This window comes from Aptenodytes patagonicus, chromosome 10 (assembly GCF_965638725.1).
Source record: "Aptenodytes patagonicus chromosome 10, bAptPat1.pri.cur, whole genome shotgun sequence".
In the NCBI taxonomy this organism is placed as follows: Eukaryota; Metazoa; Chordata; class Aves; order Sphenisciformes; family Spheniscidae; genus Aptenodytes; species Aptenodytes patagonicus.
The window spans coordinates 1,395,093-1,417,494 of record NC_134958.1 but is presented as its reverse complement, the minus strand read 5'-3'; the positions used below and the strand labels follow the sequence as shown (position 1 = coordinate 1,417,494).

The following is a 22,402-nucleotide window of genomic DNA, read 5'->3' as shown; positions in this document are numbered from 1 at the left end:
AGGATCTAAGCTGGCCACTGGTAAGAAGAAATTAAAAAAAAATATTTGGCCAACTGCAGTAGATCTTTATCTTCCATGAGAAGATCTGAGGGATCACCATCATTATATATTAAAATTAAATAACCATTTAAATGGCGTGAAAAAAATGAACAGGCCTTCACTTGAAGGATGTGAGCTTTTCAGAGACATGTCATCTTTTCTCTACACTGTATACAGCATCATCTTCGTAATGCTCTTAATCCTCGCCCCTTTTTATCTTTATTAATCTTCTGACGGTTATGCTCAACTTAAAAGTCACAATTCTTTCTCTGCAACACTGCTCTCCTAGCAACACTGTTCTCACTGGAATATCAAACCAGGGTTATAGCTTTAATGGCATAAGTAGAAAAAGATGATGCAACCAAATGTAACAGGCAGTTGGATAAAAGCAGCACGTGTTTTATTTTTTAAAATCAGGCAAAATAGATTTTTGTAAATAAACAGTATAATTTGTCACACAAAAAAATACTACTCGAAGCCGGTGGACAAGAATAATTGCACATACATAAATACGGATATATTTTGACAGTACAGCTTCCTGTGTTAGATACATCAGTCTCCGGTCAAGAGCAAGAACAATCAGCTTATGAACAATACGTAGACCTACCTTGCCCTCTTCAAGTCGAAGTTGGAGGACCTTATCTCCAGGTTTATAATCTTTGAGAAGTTCTGCTGACTTCCAGACCTCCTCTGGATCAGGGATCCAAACCCTGGCATACTGCAATACAAAAACAACCGCAAAAGATCAGTGACTTTTTGTTGCAATATGGTTAAATCATCAATATACCTGACATCAAAACCTTTTTTTTTTCTTTTGTAAAAAACATGTTTAACAGCCAAACCCTTAGGCAAGAGACAAGTTAATTAGTACATCTGAGGTGAGTAAGTTGTTCCATCTATTGATAAAAGGCTACACAAGCTTAATTTTATTGCCTACATGGAAAGAAAAGGGCGTTTTCCATGCAAAATAATGTTCCAAGGTACACATTCAATGCGGAAAATCTACAAAGAAAAAAATTGTGTTTTCAGAGAGATCAAAAACTTGGCTATCAAAAAAATTACTTGGAGAAACTCTTCTGAGCAGATTCTAAATGCATTTGCAATATAACATTATATAGCTTTTTTTTCCCTAAGAGAACACTTTGGCACATCCATGTTAATTCAGTCAAAGCTACCTGATCTCAAGTATTAAAAGCTCTTTCCTTTGTAGTTGCAAATAGGGAAAGTTTAAAATGGATTATCTCCAGAATGCCAAAAGAAAAAATCTGAAAAGCTTTGGTTGAAAAGGCCTCCAAATCACAGGAAAAAAAACAAACCAGCATTCCAGTTAATGACCATTTTCACTCAAACTTTACTCACAAAAGTAACCCAGAACAAACATATGACTTGTTTTCAAAAACATATATGAATATAAAGAATATTCATATTTTTAAATGAGTGAAGATATAATGGTTATCTCATATTCAAGAATCAATTAAAGGTGTATGGAAACCGTCTAGTTACTTATACAGTTGCATGTACATGCAAATATGTATATATGAAAACAGCTCTTGAGTTTCACAAGGAAAAGGCTACGACATTTTTAACATATTAAAGCTTCTGAACAGATGATCTTGCAATACCTAGAGAGCACCGAGATCATCCCAGACCCATCCCCTTTGCAAACAAAACAGCTTCTTGGCTTTACAGGTGCAGCCATGTTGCAAAACATTCTCCATCCACTAAATTATTTCAAAATAACTGCAATGTATTTGTCAAAGCACGGCATTTGATGTCAGAGAAAACTGCATTGGGCCATACAGCTTCATCACCTAATCTTACACAACTTATTTTTGCATAGATCTTCTGCCTCAAAGAATGCTGAAGCTTCCCCCCCCCCCCCTTATTAACCCAGTTTTCCCACTACTTAAAATGACGAACTTCTTGTTTCTACTAGGGATTTTTTGAAAGACCAAACTTCACACTGCCTTCTTGTTGCAAGGCAGGAACCGATAAAACGTGTTCAGCAAAGGCGGCGGGTTGGGGAGCGAGAGCCGAGGAGCCCCAGCCCTGGCCCAGGAGAGGCACACGCACCCTGCCTGGCTGGAGGCTGCCAGGGAGGCTCAGTGCCTGGAATTATTTCACAAAGCAATTTGCTTCCCATACCCAGGATGCTCCTCAAGAACAGTGCACGCGAGTAATTCACAACAGCCTAAATCGGTGGCTTTTACCCTTAACACACTGCAGCCTTTAAAGCACTGCCGCTGCCTTCATCTAGAAAGCTCCCAAACTCCTGAAAAGCTTACGCCACCCATGTAAACCAATTCTCTCTACCGAGTGAAAGGAGAAAAACAATGAAATAAAGAATTAAATTCACTTTCATTGTTCCCGCTACAGAATATGTTATGCTCCCACACCTGGTCTTTCTTCATCTTCACTGGATGTTCATGCCAGCCCTAGGAATCTGCTTTACACAAAGACAAGAAACTTTGTTCTTTGTAGAAAATACGTGGTTGTGGGGTTTTTTTCTTTGAGCTTTATTAGTTTCATCCATATTTGCTATTGTTTTCAGTACAAAAGTGCAGTATTACTTTATTATTTACATACCCTCTTCCCCACCCCCCAAAAAGATATGAATATTGATTAATTATTTGAAAAATGAAAGATCCCCAAAACAATTCTTCAGCACGGGCTCTTGCCGTTGGCAGAGCACGGCCCGTAACAGCAGTGGAGGCCAACAAAAAGGCAGTGAGCTGCCAGGAAACCAGCAGCGGGAGCCACGGTTTGGGTGCTTGGATTATTTGTTGGGTTTCAGCCCTGCCGTATCCACAACTCGCAGGCTAAGAAACGTCGTTTGAGTTAAAATGAAGGTGTGTGCTAACAAGTGCATGTGCCAATGCAAGTACAAACCTACAGAAACTACAGAATAATTCCAAAATAATTAACCAGGACGTGACAATAGAGGTGCGGTATCAGAGTCAAGTAGTGCAGTCAGGAGCAATGTCTTCTTTCCTTTCCACTTGGTTTTTAAACAAAGGATTCCCTGTAAACCTTCGTAAACACACATATACCCAAACTTACCCCAATGCACCTGTTCACAGAACTCTATTTAAAAAAAAAACAAACCTAAAAATCAAAACCCTGCCAGAAAGCGGGGAAGTTTTTTAGTTTAACACAAAGATGCTATGGTGTCAGACACAGCTGAAGACCAAATGCGTACCGTGCTTTGCCCAGGTTCCGACCCCCAGCTGTAGCAGCAGTTCCCCATCCTCACTATTTCTGAAGGGATATTGCTTCCCTCTCATCACAGGAATTAAGAGAAAGCAGAGTAAATGTAATACGAAAGAGGAAAGCATTTAAATACTGTCTAGCAAAACAGGTTAGCAGGCTGGTCTCCTCTAGGCTACACAAAGAAAAGTTTCCTGATGTAAAAAAGGCAGCAGTAACAAATACTGTTAACTTCAGGCAGCAAATGCTGCATAGCAGTTTCTAACTACGTGAGCTATGCCAGCATGAAATAGGCACCTTTAATTTATTCAGCTGAAACTGTACATTTTCTACTGTCCAGAGAAGGGAAAGAGAAAGCAGAAAACAGATCACCATAGAAACTGGGTTACTACAGACAGCTGAACCTTCCACATGACATAACCCTACAGATATTAAAGTCATCCTATGAGCGCTAAGCTGTAGCTTTTCATCTCCAGCATCATTGCCCAGCCTTAAATCCAAAGAAAACACCTGGTAAAAAGAACGGGTGGGAGGAAAGAGAGAGATGTTCCTAATTATAAGCACTGAATCATTTCACAACATCCTCATCTCACTAATTTAGCAGAATGATTTGCAAAATCAGATTTTCATTCTATCTTTTATATAATCAGTTGATGTTAAAATCCCATCGCTGCCTAGCCTTTAGTGGGATCCAACCCTGTAGCAGAAAACAAAGCACCACCGCTGGCAGAAACAGGACCGAGGGCCTTGTCTTGGGAAACACCTCACTCTAGTATGTCTACTATCCATCCCTCGTTATTTACTAGTACATGAAATCAAGTTTATGACTACATTAAAGTAAGACTAAAATACAATAAAATTCTAGAGGCACTGATTTACAAATCAGCCTTCTAAAAAAGGGAAGGAAATTCTAGCCTAAAAATGCACTGAAATGACAATAAAAATTATGGCAAGAAACAAATTAACTTTACTGAAATTGTGCCTGATTATGATCAATGAATATATTACTCTTTGCAATAGTTCAATGTAAATTTTGAACCACCAGAATAAAACTGCTCACAGGGGAAATAACAGCACAATTTACTTAAGGAAAGGCAGTGAATGACATTTTAGGTAAATACTGTTACCCTTCACGATAACCCAAGCTTACCGATAGCGTCACTTGCACTTTGCATTCCAGTACTGATTTGGCTCTAATCAACTTAGCTGTGCTATCCAGGTAACAACGCTGTCCCTTCCCTGCGGGTACGTTTCTGCCTCACCACTGATGACCTCCCCCTGTCCCGACCGGAGACCTCGGGCGGGAAGAGGCACGAGGAGGACGTGCAGCCCACCCTCCCACCCTGCGTCAAAGCCACACCATCACGCTGGCACTCTGGGATGGAGACAGCAGCCAGCCACCTCCAGCCGAGCATTCACAGGACCACCACTTGCTCTAAACGAGTTTAAAAAAAAATCAGAATGAAAACGCAAAGCACGCAGGTGAGATACCCTTGAATCCAGGAGGAAAACAAATAATTAAATGCGTATTGACAGGACTATTTCGAAACTCAGTTTCTTGCCTAGACTCTCTTCCAGCCTCGGCAGACTGAGGTAAAAACCTCCAAAATCGCATGGAAGTGTGGAATCGCCATACTCTGTTCAAGGAAAGACAAGCTGGGCTGCTGAAAGGCAATGGCTTAGTGATCTCTATGTAGTGGCTCTAAAAGAGTTCACAGCAGAAAAAAATACAGGGAGAAGTTTTCATTTTTCACTGGCAGGACAGAAAGCTAGCTGTATTATCACAATTTTATATAATAAGAAAATATAATAGGAAATTGCAGTATTCTCTCATACCTCATGATTTCATCTTAGATCACATGAAGAAATCAGCAGACTATAATAATTATCTATCAAATGAGACCATATGACTCACAAAGCCTCTCTTCTGAGATATCAACCTCTTGAAGTACTAATTGACATTGCTGACAGAACGGAATTAGCAATGCAAGCGGCTCAGCAGTCGCTTCAGCAGTCAAATAATTTTCCACTTCCATTGCACAATCACAAATACTGCAGAAGGACATACAGCTATCTTCCCAGCTTAACAGCTCTTTTGATAAGAGCTGAAAGAGTTCATGAAATGATCTACATCCCAAAAAGAAAAAGAAAAGGAAATTTCAACTCATAAAAAGCTGTCCCTCGTTTCCCAGCAAGATCTACCCATACACGTGAACTTGTACGATTTTCACTTCAGCAGAGATCATCTATTTATTTACTTACAGACAGCCTCAAAAAAGTCTTTCAGGTGTTAACCATGAAAACCTTACGAGAGACACTGCCCCTCTCTCTTTCAAGGATGACCTCATTTTTACGTAGGAATAAAGCAGCTTGTTAATGTCTGGATCAAAGAGATACCGTCAATTCTGGCAGCACTAGCTGAAGGAGCCGATGGAACAGCAACACACGGTGAAAGTCAAAGCTAAATTTGACCAAAAGCATTCAATGTGAACCTGTCGCTAACTGAACATGGCCACCTGGAGAGAGCCAGCTGCATTATTGGGCTGGAAAAAGAAAAGTGTCAATGTTAGCGAGGCATAACTACAAAACAGAGCACAAAGTTGTAGGAGTTCACACTGCAAAGTGTTGAACTTATCTGTGCAAAATGCTGACTTATTAGAAAAGGATTTCCTGAGCTGTGTGATCTCCTTGCATGGGGTTGCTCTGAAAACATCATTTGATGCTATTAGAATAATTTCCTTTCAGCTTTATATTTTCCCTTATACTTGGTTCACGGTGCCACCACCATGGATGATGATACTGAGCCTAGAAACACTTGAAACAGAAAAGTTTACCGTTTATATTAACAGTATTAGCAGATGCATGGCTGGGTGAGTAACAGGTCGAACACACGTCTTAACTTGACCAACCTGCCTCCCCTACAAAGAGACCCTGGTCACCCACACACGAGGCGGGAAGAGGTCCCATTTCTTCCGCTGCCCGAAGCCACTAAAATTTCTGCCATCTGTCCTGCGATACGCAGGCAGTCCCAGGGAAGCACCGCATTTCTATTAACAAAGCGATGCTGCTGGTTGCAGTTTGAAAAGAAAGACAGAACTTTACTCTCCTTTCATAAAAATGCCAGCTGACCAGGAGGGGTTGGAAAGTAGAGCATTTCCATGACAAGCAGGCTGCTGCAAAACCGCTGACCGACTCATCTAAATTCTTCCTACCACGTGAGGGAAATGGCATCATTAACTGTGCAAAAGAATCAAAACAGAAATTACCGATTCTCTTAAAGGCGGTAGCATTCTTGGGGCATGGAGCGTATTTTCTGTCTTGTTGCTCAGCAACAGCCATTTATATGCCTCTTGTACAGTTTAAGGCCTGATATTTAGAAAGTATTAATTTAAAAAGACATTTATATCATGATATATTACATGATATATCAAATCTACTTGGAGAACAAGTCTGATGAGGAGCGGCTGAGGGAACTGGGGCTGTTCAGCCTGGAGAAAAGGAGGCTGAGGGGAGACCTCATCGCTCTCTACAACCACCTGAAAGGAGGTTGTAGTGAGGGGGGTGTTGGTCTCTTCTCCCAAGTAACAAGCGGTAGGACGAGAGGAAACAGCCTCAAGTTGCACCAGGGGAGGTTTAGATTGGACATGAGGAAAAATTTCTTTACTGAAAGAGTGGTGAAACATTGGAACAGGCTGCCCAGGGAAGTGGTGGAGTCCCCACCCCTGGAGGTATTTAAAAGACGTGTAGATGAGGCGCTTAGGGACATGGTTTAGTGGGCATGGTGGTGTTGGCGGTTGGACTCGATGATCTTAGAGGTCTTTTCCAACCTCAATGATTCTGTGATTCTATGATTCTATGATTCTATATATAGTGGGGAAAATATATGTGACAATTTGTATTGTTTTATCTGAAAAGTAATCTCACACAGTTAGTTTACCTAATAGGAAGACCAAAAGTCCCATGTTATCACATAAATCTCCGACTCGTGGGAATTCCCTGACCGGCCCCATGCGGAGCTCCCACACAGCGGCCGGGGGACAGTGCCGACCCAGGCTCTGAGCTACACCCTAAGACACCACCACTACGAGCTTGCGCTCTGCTGACATTGGGTTTGCAAGTTTGGGCCAAAGTGCCTGCAGCACTCAAGGTTAGACAGGTAAGGGACCGTACCCTTCACCACGGCACAAGGGAACTCCTTGAATCGCAGCTCAATGCAAAAGAACCTGTTGTAGTTGAGTATTTCATCTACTGTACAAATATCCGCTACATTTGAATCCTAAGGATATAAAAGTTTGAGATTTTTTTCCTTCTTTCTTTTAAGCATTTTTATAAGGCATTCTGTGTGTTCAGGGCCCAGTGACTTGTAACACCAAAACCAACTTGTACGTTGTTTGCCAAACACGCCTTGATTGTACAAGGCACAACCAAAAACTACCAGCACCCCACAAAGAATCACTGCAGCAAGATTTACATCTTCAGCCACTGGGAAAATGTCCAGTGACTTACGTTTACCTGTAACTTCACCTTACTTCAAAGTGATGCAAAAGAAAGCTAAATCCCAAACACAGGATATATACACATGCTACTACAGGCAAATTTGATCAGCAGAGATGTAAATTTTTTTATTTCTTTAAATATTACAATTATTAGCAACCTTTCCACTGAAATTCAGAGCAAATGATCACCCTACACACTGGGCCTGACATCAAGGCCAGAAAACTCAGCGTTTTACTTTAAACTACCAAATCTACCAAAGAACAGTTATATTCCCAGGTTGTAGTTGATATGATTTTTATAAGAAAGATTTTTAAGGAGTTAGAACACTTGAAATGTTTAAAAGTTGTGAATTTTCTTCATCTTTAAAACATAGCTTTCTACATTTTACGTTGATTGTACTTGACCTTCTCTTCAAAATGTCATACAGAGGGAGACAGATCTGGTTTATGCTCAGTCATTATTCACCCAGACAATACTTTAGCTATCAAAATGTCGCCCATTCACCCCCCTGGAGCTGCTGCACACGGGAACGGCATTTGTCAGCTCCTGCTGTATTTCACAGACCCCCTTTCACACCGGCTCTCCTCCATCCTCCCCAGGCAGCCATCCTCAGCCAGTGGCCACGGTTACAATCTCGTACTCCGTGACTTACTCGGCTTCTGGTGCCAGTAGCACCCGCCGCTGAAAACCACCGGACAGCGATGGGAAGTCACAGGCAACACCGCTCGGGTACGTCAAGAGTTCGCCCACACGATGCTTCTAACAGGGCTTAATTAAGGCTGTATTATCAATTACAGAAAAATAAAACGTGTTTCGCAAAGTGCCACACAAAGACTGGGACAGACGCTGGCCTGGCCAGCGTGTCACACGGAAAGTGCAGCTGCATCCTTCCCTACGTCCCCGCCGCTACCATGAGCCTGCGTAGGACGACAAGGAGCGATGCCCCTGCGCCGCTGCGCCTGCGGCTGCCCACCATCTGCCTACGGGATTCCTCATACATCACCACCCATCAGCAAACCTACAGCCTAGTAACCCACAACAACCAGCCGGTGAGGCAGCAGTACTTCTGTCTTACCTGCCGCAGTACGCTTTTCTCATTTAATCCAGCACACTTCTCGAGAAATGTTCATTTAAAGTAAATCAGGCTTAAAAAAAAACATATATTCAAAGAAAAATCAACATTTAAGAAAATTCTGTGTTCGAAACACTTTTGATTTCTAGACCTGCCAAAGGAATGAACGTGGCTCTGAAAGATCTTCAGAAAAGATGGCAATTACAGCTAGATCAAAACCACCAATGTTTGGTGACTACTTGAGACACAAAACAGCTGAACAACCACAATAAGATCAGTGAGAACGTTCAGCAGAAGTGTGATGCCTGCTGAGCGACAGGAAAATATTCTGATTCATGTAAAACTTCATTTGGGGTCATACCCACACAGAGGGGCACACGCCGTATTGCATTTCGATCCGTACCACCAAAACGAAGGCCAACACTGAATTATATGCTAGTGATTTCAAAAAGAAGTTAATTATAAGTCTGCCTTAAAACGCCTAATTCATCCAACCTGAAAAACATGTTACAAGAGTTGTAGAAGAGTGGCCACAAGAAATTTAAGGGCAAATGAAACAACTACAGCCATCCCCTGAATATTAAGCTAATGAGACATGTCACATTGAAGAAAGAGTATTAGGAAAAGGATGCATGATTTCATGTTTGTGTGCTTACAGTGATGCTGTGGGTATATTACAAAAATACTCCAATTTAAAAATTAAAAAAAGGCCAATACTTAAGAAAGACACAAAAAAACATTCAACATGTCATGATTAATTTCACGGCTGCCTGAACTTAAGATCCAAGAAAGCAAATACTATGAAGCCAAATGAAACAAGTGGTTGTAGGATTTTGTTTTAACACTAAGATGATGCAAGTCATAATATAGACTTCACAGCATAATTAACTAAATGCTGAAATAAGTATTACTTACAGACCACTGGTACAAATTCAGTCAAAACCCTCATGTTTCTTACATATTTTTACATGCTGATGTCATACCATGGAACGTTGATTTCACTTTCTCAAGTTCTTAAACGGATTCAAGATCTTACAGAAGCTTTTTATAACTATTTTCCCCAAAGTTTCCAGAAACCTCACCCACAGGAGGCAGGATAACTGAATCGTTTCTCGCAACACGCAGCGCAGCCCGAGTTTTGCTCAGGGACCGAGGGGGCTCACAGCGCTGGCTGCAGCTGGGTGCTCATCTGGGTTCACACGCGCAGAAAGAGGAAGCGTTGTCTTTTGTCTCAGTGTCTCTGCCTCAGCGCAGAGCCATCTGCGCCACTGCCATGAGATTATTTGGTGTATCTAGCACTCACTCAGTCAGGAAGGGAAAATAAAGGGCTGTATTGATCGGACAGATGCACTGCGCCGTGCCGTGCTACAGCGCTGGAGTTTGAAACAAGAAGTTATTGAGGAAAAAGTAGTGGAGCCGTAACTGATCACCTAGCTCACAGAGGTGAAATAAGGCTAAATTTTCTGATATCTGTAAAACATCCGGAGTATGGACGATTGCTGACTTAACTGTGAAAGCTTAATTTAAAAGTTAAAAATGAAAGGAAAGATATGTGGCATAAACTTTGACAGTAGGCAAGGCTGTACTTCTGTGAGTATCCTTCTGTGAAGTTGAGCTCAAGTCCAAACAGCATTCTTTTGGTTTTACTTAATCCTGGCCCCCCAAAAAAGTCACATTGAAAGTAAAACACCTGCTTGAGGTTCTAAAAATCCAAAATTAACTGATTATTTTTTGTTAGAACGACACAGAAGCCCCAGGCTGAGATGTAGTTACATCATTAAAACAGAGCGTTTACTGACTTAGCTTGAGTTATTCAGGGAAAACTAGTTTTACTCAGCTAACCCAGAACGTAACTCTGTCATTACGGTCAAGTCCACACCACAGACACCTTTCTGCCATGTTATAACAGCAACCTGACATCAGTGAAGCACATCTAATGAAGCCGTATTTAGTCCCACCATTTTTACATGGGAAATTAACAGTAAGTCCCCACGCAAGGAAACCAGAACGACCTGGTATGAATGACCTGGCAAGCTCTAACTTAGAACCAGCGCGCGGAGTTAAACCTCCCAGAGAGCCTCCACAAGTGTCGGGGGAAGCCGTGAAAGCAGAACTAGGCTTAACGGCCACAGCCTTGCGTTCAGACGCTCTCCGGACAGAGCGGCTGCACTTCTTCCCCCGCCACCGTCAGCCCTGCCCCGGTAACCCCCCAAGTGCGAAGCGCGCACGCGAGGCGCTGGGTGCAGCAGGGCTGCGCTGGCTGCGAGCACCGCCGGCACCCGAGAGCTTGCCTGGTCCAGCCCATTTCATTAGTGCAACTCTAACCTTGATTAGCATGAGAAATTATGGAAAACACCTCTGCGTCGGAGAGGGGAGTGAAATTAAAACCTTCCGCGCTAGCTGGAAATTGTATACCACAGTTAGCCTTAGAGAAACTATTCCACTCCTTTTCTCTACAAGCGTTATCTATTTGATTGTTTGCAAAAAGTTTATATTGCCTTTTTATTTCCAATACATAGGGTTGTCACAATACATAAGGTTGCACTCTGACATCAAATTCTAACAACTTCTGCAAAGGCTTCTCCTCATACAAGATTTTTCTAAGAGAGACAATGTCCTAAACAATGAAATTATTGTCTGGCATGTTTGAAAAAGTCTTCTTTATATATCTCCAGATCATAAGTCAAAACTCTACTTACTTTAAACCTTTATTAATAAACTATTATACTAATAAGCTATTATATGCTTGGCTGTACAGCCTTCACCTATGTCAAAACCAAGAAAACAACCAAACATATTCTACTTACTTTAACATACATATAGTCTAAACCACCTATTTCCATCCCGTATCTCTTGCAACACAGATTTTCAGCACTTTCAGAGGCAGTTGGTGTTTCCTTTCCAGGCAAAATAGGCTCAATCTCCATGGCAAATATTTCCATATTTCTTGTATTGGTATACGTTAACTCGTAAGGCGACTTGGGAATCTCTCTCTCTGGTTTCCTCAGCAAAACAACTGAGGTCATCTGCTTTAAAGATACTTATGAATAACCCATGGAGTCTGCAGAGAGTAACGTGTGACAAGCCATGTTGGGGCAATGAATTCCCGCATTGTTAGACCGACTCATAGTAATTTTAGTTTTTCTCTGGCTCTACAGACAGCAAGAGTGTCCTCCTGTAAATCACAAAGTAATCACAAAATTCTCCTCTCTTGTGATAACCAAATGGAAGAACTCAAAGACGCCGTCGGTAACTGCAGCAAGACTTCATGATTTTTCATATCCATTTACAAAAAAGAGACCATATGGGTATGAAAGTCACTCAGATAAGTTCTTCTTCTGTTCTTCTATATTTAGGACTGTCAAGCTAGAAACGTGCAGTTTACACCTAACCACACAGCAATCTTAGGAAACTTGACACGCCAAGTCACACGTCGTATTTCCCCCTGTGTTAACTTCTATAAAGACAGAATGAGAGCTCTTCAAAGCAACGCTGCTGTAGCCTTTACATTTAATTTTAAAGCGAGGGCTCTCATCAGACCACAGTGTAAGTAAGAGCCTGGAAGAGTCTGCTCTCAACCATCCCCGCTGCCTCCTAAGAGCTAAATAAACTCAACAACACACTTCTGCTAATTACCGGTGGCAGCTTTTATTCTATGTGAATTACCCTGACAGCCTTACCTACAGTCACGCCTGAAGCGGGGTTAAAAGGCAAAAACGAAGACTTGATGAGCAGTGAGGGAAATACAACAGCTTTCAAGATGTTCAGAAAATAACCACAACTTTCACCAAACAGCATGGAGGTAACAGACTCGAAGACGACCCTGCAGGCACAGCTGCATTCTGCATTCCTGACTGCTTCTCCTCCAGTTTAATCTTCATAGTGCTCCCTCAGACCCTTCATCAGCATGGTGATGTCTCATTCACACTTGCTTATTTGATGTTAGGTTTGTACCTTCTTCTCCCTTAACATTTTAAGAAGCTTTACCCCAGCCTTGAGTACCTCCATGCCATTATTATTCAGGGAAAGATCTGAGACAATTCTTGCTGTTGTCCCAGATTAACATGCCAAAAATATTAAATCCATGCCACCAAGGAGAACAGATGGTGTAAGATCTCTGCTTTGCTAAGTAATCCATTTTCACCTTCTTCAGAATTTGCATTAAAATTCGCAGATCCTCACATTAAAAGTTAGGTCAATATCTGCAATCCACAGCTATTCAGTAGGAGTGAAGTCTTTAAACTTTATTAGTAGTGCCTAATGTTTCCTGTGCTCACCTTCCAGCTGCTTAATGCCCAGAATTCAGCAAGAAGGGCACTCCTCTAATGTAATCGCACCAAGTACTTAGCCTCTTTTTGAAAACAAAAAAACCCACAAACCGTTTTTAGCCAGCACTGATCTCCTCTTTACATTTTATTTATATATAAATAGACTAAGATATATAGAAATAAAACTACTAAATACTGCGATTAACTGAGAGCAGGCAGCAAAGCAGCTATGCTGTGACAGAAAAGGAGTGGGTTATGACCCAGATGGCCAGGAACAGGAAGACCTCAAAATCATCAAGATCATCAGCTCGATAACTCTGGTGCTTTTCACACTTGCGCAGTGCTGGGCAGTTCGGGTTATCCATCTCACACGGTATTTCACGTTAGGCTGCTGCCTGTAGCAAACTGAGAAAGTGGGCTATGCTAAAAGAAGATGAGTGGAACCATTATCTCCCTGAGATGGAGGGGGTCCTGAAAGCAGAAGCTACTCCTGAAAATACACTCTTGCTATTAAATATTAAAATTGGGTTTTACGCAGACAGGTCCTAACTTACTGCAACACGGCATACAGAGAGCTTAACACAAAGAACTTGACAAGACAACATCCCTAGGATATGTTTTCATTTGTTTTCCTGCACAAATTGTTCCGAGCAGGTGTATGACAGCAAAGTTATTTCCCTGCAGTAAGAGGAAATAGAGAATAAAAGGCCCAATCTTTCAGATTTACATGCTTGATTTCAAAGCATAAAATTAAGCAACGCGATTACTCACACGGAATAAAGATAAATCTTTGCAGCATCAGGCTTAAGCAAACTCAGGGTTAAGCAAAGCCAAGCAACGCTGACAAGAAGGAGGAAATGATGCAGTCCTAAGGAAAGGGTGGCACAGAGCGTGGCACTGGCACTGGCACCGGCACCGGCACGAAAGTGCTGTTCTCTGCCAGGAAAGTCACTAAAAGCCTTGCTATTAGCGCGGGTAAACGAGGCCTTAGCAACCCAATCACACAACTCTCCATCCTGGATGCAGCTCAAAAGTAAAGCCAACAAAAGGAAAAAGTTACTGTACAAAGAGCCTTTGAATTCAACACAGTTTGAATTTTCTCTGTCTCCCATGACCTTTAGATAACAGGTTTAATTTTGTGCCTAACGCATTTCTACTTACTTAAAAGTTCTGATACCAATTTAAACCAATCAAACTCTTAGGAGCATCATCCACAAAACAAAAACGTACATCTGTTGTGGTGTATCATGAGCGGGGTTATGGTCCATGAAAATAACTTAAGCAGAAAGATATAGTTTGAGGAAAAAGTCAGTCACAGACATGATGAAAATTTCCAAGAACCATGGGTTTATTCTGACCCTAACACCATATTTTCTGCAACAAGAACCACCTATTATTAAGGGAAAATAGGGAGCTCTTCCTTGCTATTTCAGCAGCGGAGAAGACAAGCAGAAGGTGCACACTGCTGCTTCAACTCGTTGGAGTGGTCTGCCAATGAAGCAGCAGGACCAATAGCCTTGCCCAAACGCCGCTTCTTGGCCCTGGGCCCAACGGTACAAATACTCACTATCAGAGTCAAGCACGATACAGGCAGTAGTAAACACCGCTCCACCACAGCGAGCACAAAATTAGATCAGAGATAACCTCTGCACCTTCAAGCATACGAAAGAAAACCCGACCACACAAAGGAGTTCAGATTCTGCTCGTTCCTAACTTCATACAAGTAAACCAAGCTAAGCTGACTTTAATCAAGAGGCATAAAACAACCCACTGGCCCTGATCAGAGGAGCTCTTGCTGCTTGACAGCACAAAGTGAAACTGGGTCCATCATCCTTCCCCGAGCCAAGATGCCTTTCAAACCAGCAATGTCTGTACGTATGCTCATATATACATGCAGGTGTCAAAGACTCCAGTAATATAAACAAGACTTCAAATAGTTAAATACTTGTTTTGTGTATGCTTTGTGTTCTCAAGTAACGAAATCCAAATTCAGTGAATGTCCCTGTAGGAGACCCCACGCGGCTGGCTCCTCCGAGGTCTGCTGCGGAGGCTGTTCTGACTTTCCAGAAATCCAGGCAGCATCCCGCCGGTACCCCCAGGACAGCAGACTTGCCAGCTGCGCGCTGCTTTTCCCTCACAGCAGAAACACCATCTATGATTAACCTTACTATCACTTCTTGCTTTTTTTAAATCCTATTAAAAATAGACCATCCAGCAACAGCGAAACCTTGTGATACCAGACGTTTCTGTGACTTCCTCCAATTCAACTTGTTCAACGAGCAAATTTCAATAACAAAAATGCTTTCTTTAGTCCTACAAAGATTAAACAATGAGTCTCATTAAAGAGAGAGACAAATTACTTTGTTATTGTAACACATGGAGAGGATTAAACTCACAAAGGCCCCGTGAGGAGACCCTAAGAGCCAGATACATCTGCCCGACCGGCCGCCTATCCCTTCCAACTCAACCTGGAGCTCTGTGGCTCACCGAAAGATAACGGTGGTCATTGCGCACATTTCCTGACATAGCAGGAGCTCGACAGCACTTTGTCTGATCATTTATTTATCTAAAAAATAATAGTAATCCATTATCTAAGCCATCTGGCACATGCTATAAAATCACTGCAGTAGAAACAGACTGCAAATAACCAGTGGCAGCTCGATGTACAGACATTATTATTCTGCAAGGATTGCTGATGACAGTTTGTGAGGGATCCCACATAATCCACTAATATCGTTAGGTAAATGTTTTAACATGATACTCAAAGAATTAAACAAATAAGACCAATTATTATAAATGGGACCTTCACAATTATTCTTTACATGTAACAAAGAATTCACACAACTTTCAAGATTAGGTCTACAGCAAAAAAAAAAAAAAATTTTTTATTGTAAAGCTATGATCTCCTCTTCCCCAAAAAGTAGCTCCCAACGATGCTACACTTGAGTGCTTCATCAGGCCTGCAGGACACGCCCTCCCAAAAACTGTTTGTAGGCTGCGAGAAGCTTTCGCAAGCAGCTCGCTATCCTTCCGGCCCCCCTGCCCGGCCCGGGTGGCATCGCTTCCTCCTCCGGACACACTTGGCGCCCAGGGGAGCGGCTGCGGCACAGGCTGGGCTCCGAATCGAACCATCGCTCGTCTTGCTTCCCAAGGCTCACAGTTTCTTTTAACACGAATGTCAGATTGCCGACATGCCGCAAAACTGCCGTTAGAAAGCTAAGAGCTTCTTAGGCTGCTGTGGTTGGCATCCGACTACAGGAAACATTTTTTTTTTACAAAAACATACTAAAATGTCAAGGCTAGGTTAAACCAAGTGTTGTTAGACCGTTGGGTAATTATATCCCCAGCACCTTCAGTTTGAAGGCAACAGGAATAAAGTTGGCGCGCACAGTTGTGAGTTGTCACTGGCAGAGTTGCCATCGCCTTTATTCCAGTGACACAGCAGGTCCCCGAGGCACAAAAGCAACTGAAATATCCCCTCTCCTGCTGCTGCATTAGATTTTTAGAAGACAAGAGGCAGGGAGACGGTTATAAAATATACTGTAAAGGCTCACTGTCATTTGCAGATGTAATTGCTTGACAGTACACATTTGGTTTCTGCAACAGCCTCTCTGAACCGCAGAGGTCCGACTCGGAAGCAGAGCGGGACGCCCAAGTTGCGCGTGGAGATGAAGGACTCCCATCTCCGCATTACTGGGCAGCACGGCTCTGGAAGAACAACGCAGCGATCTGCTGAGACAGCTGGCTACTGTTTAATGTTTAGAAAACACTTATGGCACAAGCGATAGTTTGAACAGCAATATGCAAGACTATATAATTAAGGCAGCTTTTTTTTAACCCCCAAGAAAAGCCCAGTAATAAGCACAGAAATTTGGAAATACATTTGTATTTTCTCTCTTATGCTCAGGTTGGTTTTTGCTGTATTTCCCTCCCCATGTGCCATTAACGTACCCAAGAAGAGCCACAACCTGGTCAGAATCTGCCTTTTGCCATTTTCGCTTGCAAGGACCCAGCACAACCGAAGGGGAAGACCAGGTCTTGTCACAGCCTGGCTTCAAACCCGAAGCAGCTGCCTGCAGACAGACCCAGGAAAGCAAGAAAGGGCTCCTTGCGACGCTGGGGACTGCACAAGCGGTTTGTTGTTCTCTGCAGTTCCCTCTGACGCTTCCCTAACTCAATTTACTGCTTATAAACCCTCAAACTGAACCACTTCAAGCAGAGAGCGGCAGGACTGAAGGTCAGCTACTGAGTTCAGCTTGCCCAGACCGTGCTCTCCAGTGAAAACCGTTCACCGATTCCTCTGTGTTCAAAGGAGTATTTCCACTCACTTTAACTGAAACTGGATTAGGGCCTAAATTAGGAGCAAGCTAGCTGGAGCTAGCTGCCCCTACTCTCAAAGATACTGGAAAGGCAGGAACATATTGGTAGCAGCAAGAATAAAAATAAATGAATGAATGACTGAATGGATAAATAAATAAGTAAGGGCATTGCACACAGCCATACAAAACCGAAACAGAAATCCCGAGGGCAAAGCAGCACGCTCTAGGAAAGCAGAGCATGAAACAGAAACAACTCAAACCCAGGGAAAAAAGGATGGAAATGGAGAACAAAAATGACTTGAATGATGTCAACTCTTCACTCTGACTTTAAAAGAGGTGGCATAAACACAGTGTCTGATCTGCTCTGTTAATTTTCATGTACAGGCAATGAGAGTGTGTGCTGGGGCTTGGTTTTACACACCTGAAACTCACAAAGGTGATGTCTAACACAAAACGTGGCGGTTCAGCCAGTGCGAGGTCAGATGAGTTCCAGGTCTAGGCAAAGCGTTCTCCTCGTTCCTAATTTCCAAGGAACGCAGATTACACTTAACAAATCTGACGCACGGCCTAGATTGTCCCTATCAATTTTTATGGATCAGAAGTAGGTATATATCTGTTGTTGGTCAACAGTTACTGAAATGCGGATCAACTACATCCGAGCACCGCTCAGCGGGGCTACAGAGATTCAGGAAACACAATGAGATTCTCCTAAGCTTGTTTCCAAAGTCAAAGAACCAAAACTTTCACAAACGATCTTACAAAAGGACCACCAACCTGCCATTGAGAGATGTACAATAGGACAAGTTAAACAGAGCTCATAGGCATAATATTTTAAATAAGAATGCCTGGGATATAACCCATGGAGCAGTTTTAAACTGCTGCACCCCAAAATTGAAGCCAATGCCTTCAAGCAGAGTCTGTATTTGCAGCGTCACCGGGCACAGGACTACAGAGCCCGGCACGGTTCGGGCCCATTGTTCACAACTAGCTTGTGAGTGCACTGGAGCCGGCCCTTTAACTTAAATCCAAATTTCCAGATTAACTACAACGATGCGCAACGATGAGGCTGTCTATACGGTCACCAAGTTTAGATATCCACCTGGATGAATCAAAGGAATAGGATTTTCATAGGAGTGGCATGACTTCTTCAAAAATATACATTGCTGGTTTCTAACAAAAAATAATTTAGCTTGGGAAAATAAGAGTTCCTTTATGCAATTTCAAGGTGGCACATGTGGTTGGGACAGTGGGTGCTATCTTCACGCTGGCATGCAAAGAAACCAAATTTGAAGGCTTAACAGTGCACGTTAGCAAAACTGGACACACTGAAGCATACAGCAGAGCCCCACTTCCACAGCAATAGCTGGAAATAAGAAGTCTACTTGTCCCGTTCTCAGACAACATTTGAAGAGATGCTGACAACTTCTTTGCAACACTGGTCATCCAGTCATTAACATTATTTTACCAACTGTTGTTCCAAGTAACTCACATGAACACAGCTACCTGAACAATTCAGGCAAGCTGGGACGTGGGTTTCCAGTGGGAGAGGGTAAGAGAGCTGCCAAGTGCTTCACTTCAGGGCACACACATGCACACGCAGAGTCAGCAACCATGTGCTGCAAACGCACACCCTACCCTGCCTGCCAGCGACATATCTATGCCAATACCATACGTTGTGTCGATGCTATACTGGAAGCTCTAGTACTTTAAGCAGCTGTCCTGAACGACAATCCTGACTCTGCCTGCCAGTATAAAAAAGATGTGAAAGTGGCTCTTTCTGTGCCTACATATGGCTCCAAAGAGGACAAGAACAGCCTGTGGTGTGAGAGTAAAGCCCAGAAGCAATCTCGCTGGCCTTCGTCACCCAGTGAGTCCCTACTGGAGGATCATCGCTCCACTTGTTTGACTTTGTGTTTGCTCTTTTTACCTCTGCATGCTATGACCTTAAATCCATCATTTATGTTACTTCATCAAGGATGAGATACTGAATGTGATTTAAACAGCATGATGGTTTTACCTGGGCAAAAAGCCAGCAGAGAGGGAAGACAGCAGGGAGACAGTCTCTCTTGAACGCCCAGCAGCTTTCCTATCCCGGCGCCCGATTCAGAGCCATGCCTTCCTTGGGAACTACAAGGGGCCCTGAGCCTTCCACTGTAACGCAGTCCCAAGACAACAGGACACCCACATTTTTGGGGCAGCTTCTGACCAAAGGAAGTGAATTCAAGGTCAGACGGGGTTAGAAATTAAAAAAAAAAAAAAGAAAAAAAGAAAAAAAAGAAGTATTTCTGATCAACTCTTTACGTGACGTTTTAATTCCATAAGACGACCATCCACAGAGATAAATCAAGAATACCTTTCCAAAGTAACTCCTTACATAGAGGAGCTCTATCGGGCGCCTGGGAACGACTCTGCAGTACTATTGCTCTCTTGGCCAGCATGCTAATTTTCATCCCTTTTTGCAGTAACAGTTAACAGAGATACTCTTCTATGAGACACAAGACACCACAATGCCTCATACCAACTAATGTATTTAGCATTCTTTAGGGGGTGCAGGCATGCACCTCCCTTCCTCACTGTCCTGGTTTTGGCAGGGATAGAGTTAATTTCCTTTCTAGTAGCTGGTACAGTGCTGTGTTTTGGATTTAGGATGAGAACAATGTTGGTAACACACCGATGTTTTAGTTGTTGCTGAGCAGCGCTTACACTAGTCAAGGACTTTTCAGCTTCCCGTGCTCTACCGACTGAGCAGGCTGGGGGTGCACAAGAAGCTGGGAGGGGGCACAGCCAAACTGGCCAAAGGGACATTCCATACCATGGGACGTCATGCTCAGTACATAAACTGGGGAAAGCTGGCCGGGGGGGGGCCGCTGCTCGGGGACTGGCTGGGCATCGGTCGGCGGGTGGTGAGCAATTGTACTGTGCATCGCTTGCTTTGTATATTCTTTTATCATTATTATTATTTTCCCTTCCTTTTCTGTCCTATTAAACTGTCTTTATCTCAACCCACGAATTTTACTTTTTTTTTCACCCCCCATTCTCTCCCCCATTCCACTGCGGGGGGAGGGCAGTGAGCGAACAGCTGTGTGGTGTTTAGCTGCCTGCCGGGTTAAACCACGGCACTCACATTCAACCTCTCCTACACAAATATACTATTCGGATATGGCCAAGCCTATTGAAAGGACTGTCCAGTTTGATTTGTACTGATGCACAGTCAACATGCTGTCCACCGTATCTGAGTGGAAGGACTCTACAAATAAGGTGACCTATTCATGCCAAAACAAAAAGGCTGTTTCCTCTCCTTTCTCTCCTCACACAAAGAGCTAGACTGGGGATAATTTCGGAGTATTTCATAAAGTGGCTCAAGGATCTAGATGGCACGGCTTTCAATAAAACACACTTTGACCGTGCAAGCTTTCTGAAAGAAGTATTTGGAGTTTGCTACGTTGTACTGCGGTGCTGAGTTCTGGTGACCCCAGTGATCCCTTCTGTCCTTAAAAACGTGTGGTCTGTCATTTTTTTCAGATTTTTGCACTAGATCAAGGCAGAGCAATGAAAACAATGCATTGCTACAGATAAAACAATCATTTCGACAGCTCTCGATTTGCAGGCTTTGCCATCATCAAGATGCGTAGGGCAGTAACTGTTTCCGGGTAGAAGCTGATGAGATACTAAAACACACAAGACGAAAAAGATTAGGAAAATGTCTGTTTAAAAAGCGTATGAGAGTCACGCACCACATCATTGCTGGCTGCAGGGCTTCTGAACGACTGCCAAGAGAATAAATATAATCTAAAGGTGCAGTATCATCAAAAAGGTTAGTTTAATGTTGAAGCATCGATGTTGCAGAAGGTGTTTTTCTACAAGGAACGGGACGGTATTTCTGAAGGAGATCCCGGAACGGCACGGAACGGCACGGAACGGCTATCCTAACCCAAAGCGCTCCTCTCCAGGAGCGGCGCATCACCACCGAGCCGGCCGAGCCGCCGCGGCGCCCACGGCGGGAAGGGCTGCACGGCCGGTTCCCCTGCGGAGCTCCGCGGGCGGAGGACGCCGCAGCGGCGCTGCCTCCCCCCGCCCGGCCCGGCCCGGCTCGGCCCGGCCCGGCCCGGCGGGCAGAGCCTCTCCGGGGCCGGCGGGGCCGTGACTCACCGGGCCGGGCACGCACCGGCGGCGGGGACCTGCCCCCGCGCCCCGCCGGGATGCGGGTCCATCTTGGGAAGAGGCGCCGGCTCCCCCCGGGGCGACCCCGCCGCGGGGCGGCTGCCGGGGCCGCGGATGGCAGCGCCGGCCCCTGCCCGCGCCCGCCCGCCCGCCCTCCGCTCGGCGCGGGGATGCCCGCCCAGGCCGCGCTCCCCCCCTCGCCGCCGCCTCGCCCGCCCCGCGGCCCGGCCGCCCTCGGCCCCGCCGCCGCCGCCGCCCTACCTTCGTGTAGAGCTCGGAGGCTGCCATGGCGCAGGGCGCGGGCGGGCGGCCCCTCTGCGGCAGCCCGGCGGCGGGAGGCGGAGGCGGCGGAGGGAGGGAGGGAGGGAAGGAAGGAGGGAGGATGCTCAGGCGGCGGCCCGGGCGCGGCGCGCCATGTTGCTACCTGGCGGGCAGCGGGGCTGCCGCCGCTCTGTGCATTGTGGGAGCGGCGGGCAGGGCGGCAGGCGGGCGGCGCGATGCCTCCCACCGGCGGGCGGGCCGCTGCCCGGGGAGCGCGGCGTGCCGCGGGGCCACCGGCGTCGGACCCCGGCGCTGACCGCTCCCCTCTCCGCGCTGCCGGACCCCCGAGGGTCCCGGCGCGGGTCTTACGGGGGCGGCGGACCGAAAGGCAGGGCTGGGAGAGACCCGCGGCCGCTGTCCGCCTCCGGCGGCCCGCCGCAGCCCGCTCCGCCTCCCGCCTCGGCGCGGCCCCGCAGCGGCCTCCCGCTTTGTGCAAGAACCGGTATTCCTCCCCTCTCGGCCCCGGTTTTGTTGGGGTTTTTTTCCCTCCTACACTGAACTACTCATTTCTTCATCAG

The 22,402-nt window shown here is 44.6% G+C and overlaps 1 protein-coding gene across 8 annotated transcripts in view; it reads right to left on the bottom strand.

Annotated features, from left to right (window-relative positions):
• MYO5A (myosin VA) overlaps positions 1-21,889 on the bottom strand; it is a 105,319-nt gene extending 83,430 nt beyond the window's left edge. For all 8 annotated transcript variants that reach the window (XM_076347745.1, XM_076347747.1, XM_076347749.1 and 5 more), the window contains exons 1-2: positions 21,825-21,889; positions 647-757 (exon numbers count right to left, since the gene is read on the bottom strand). In XM_076347745.1, coding sequence (XP_076203860.1) covers positions 647-757; positions 21,825-21,851 — 138 coding nt within the window. In that variant the 5' untranslated portion in view covers positions 21,852-21,889. The remainder of the gene's footprint in view (positions 1-646; positions 758-21,824) is intronic.
• Positions 21,890-22,402: the final 513 nt, after the last annotated feature.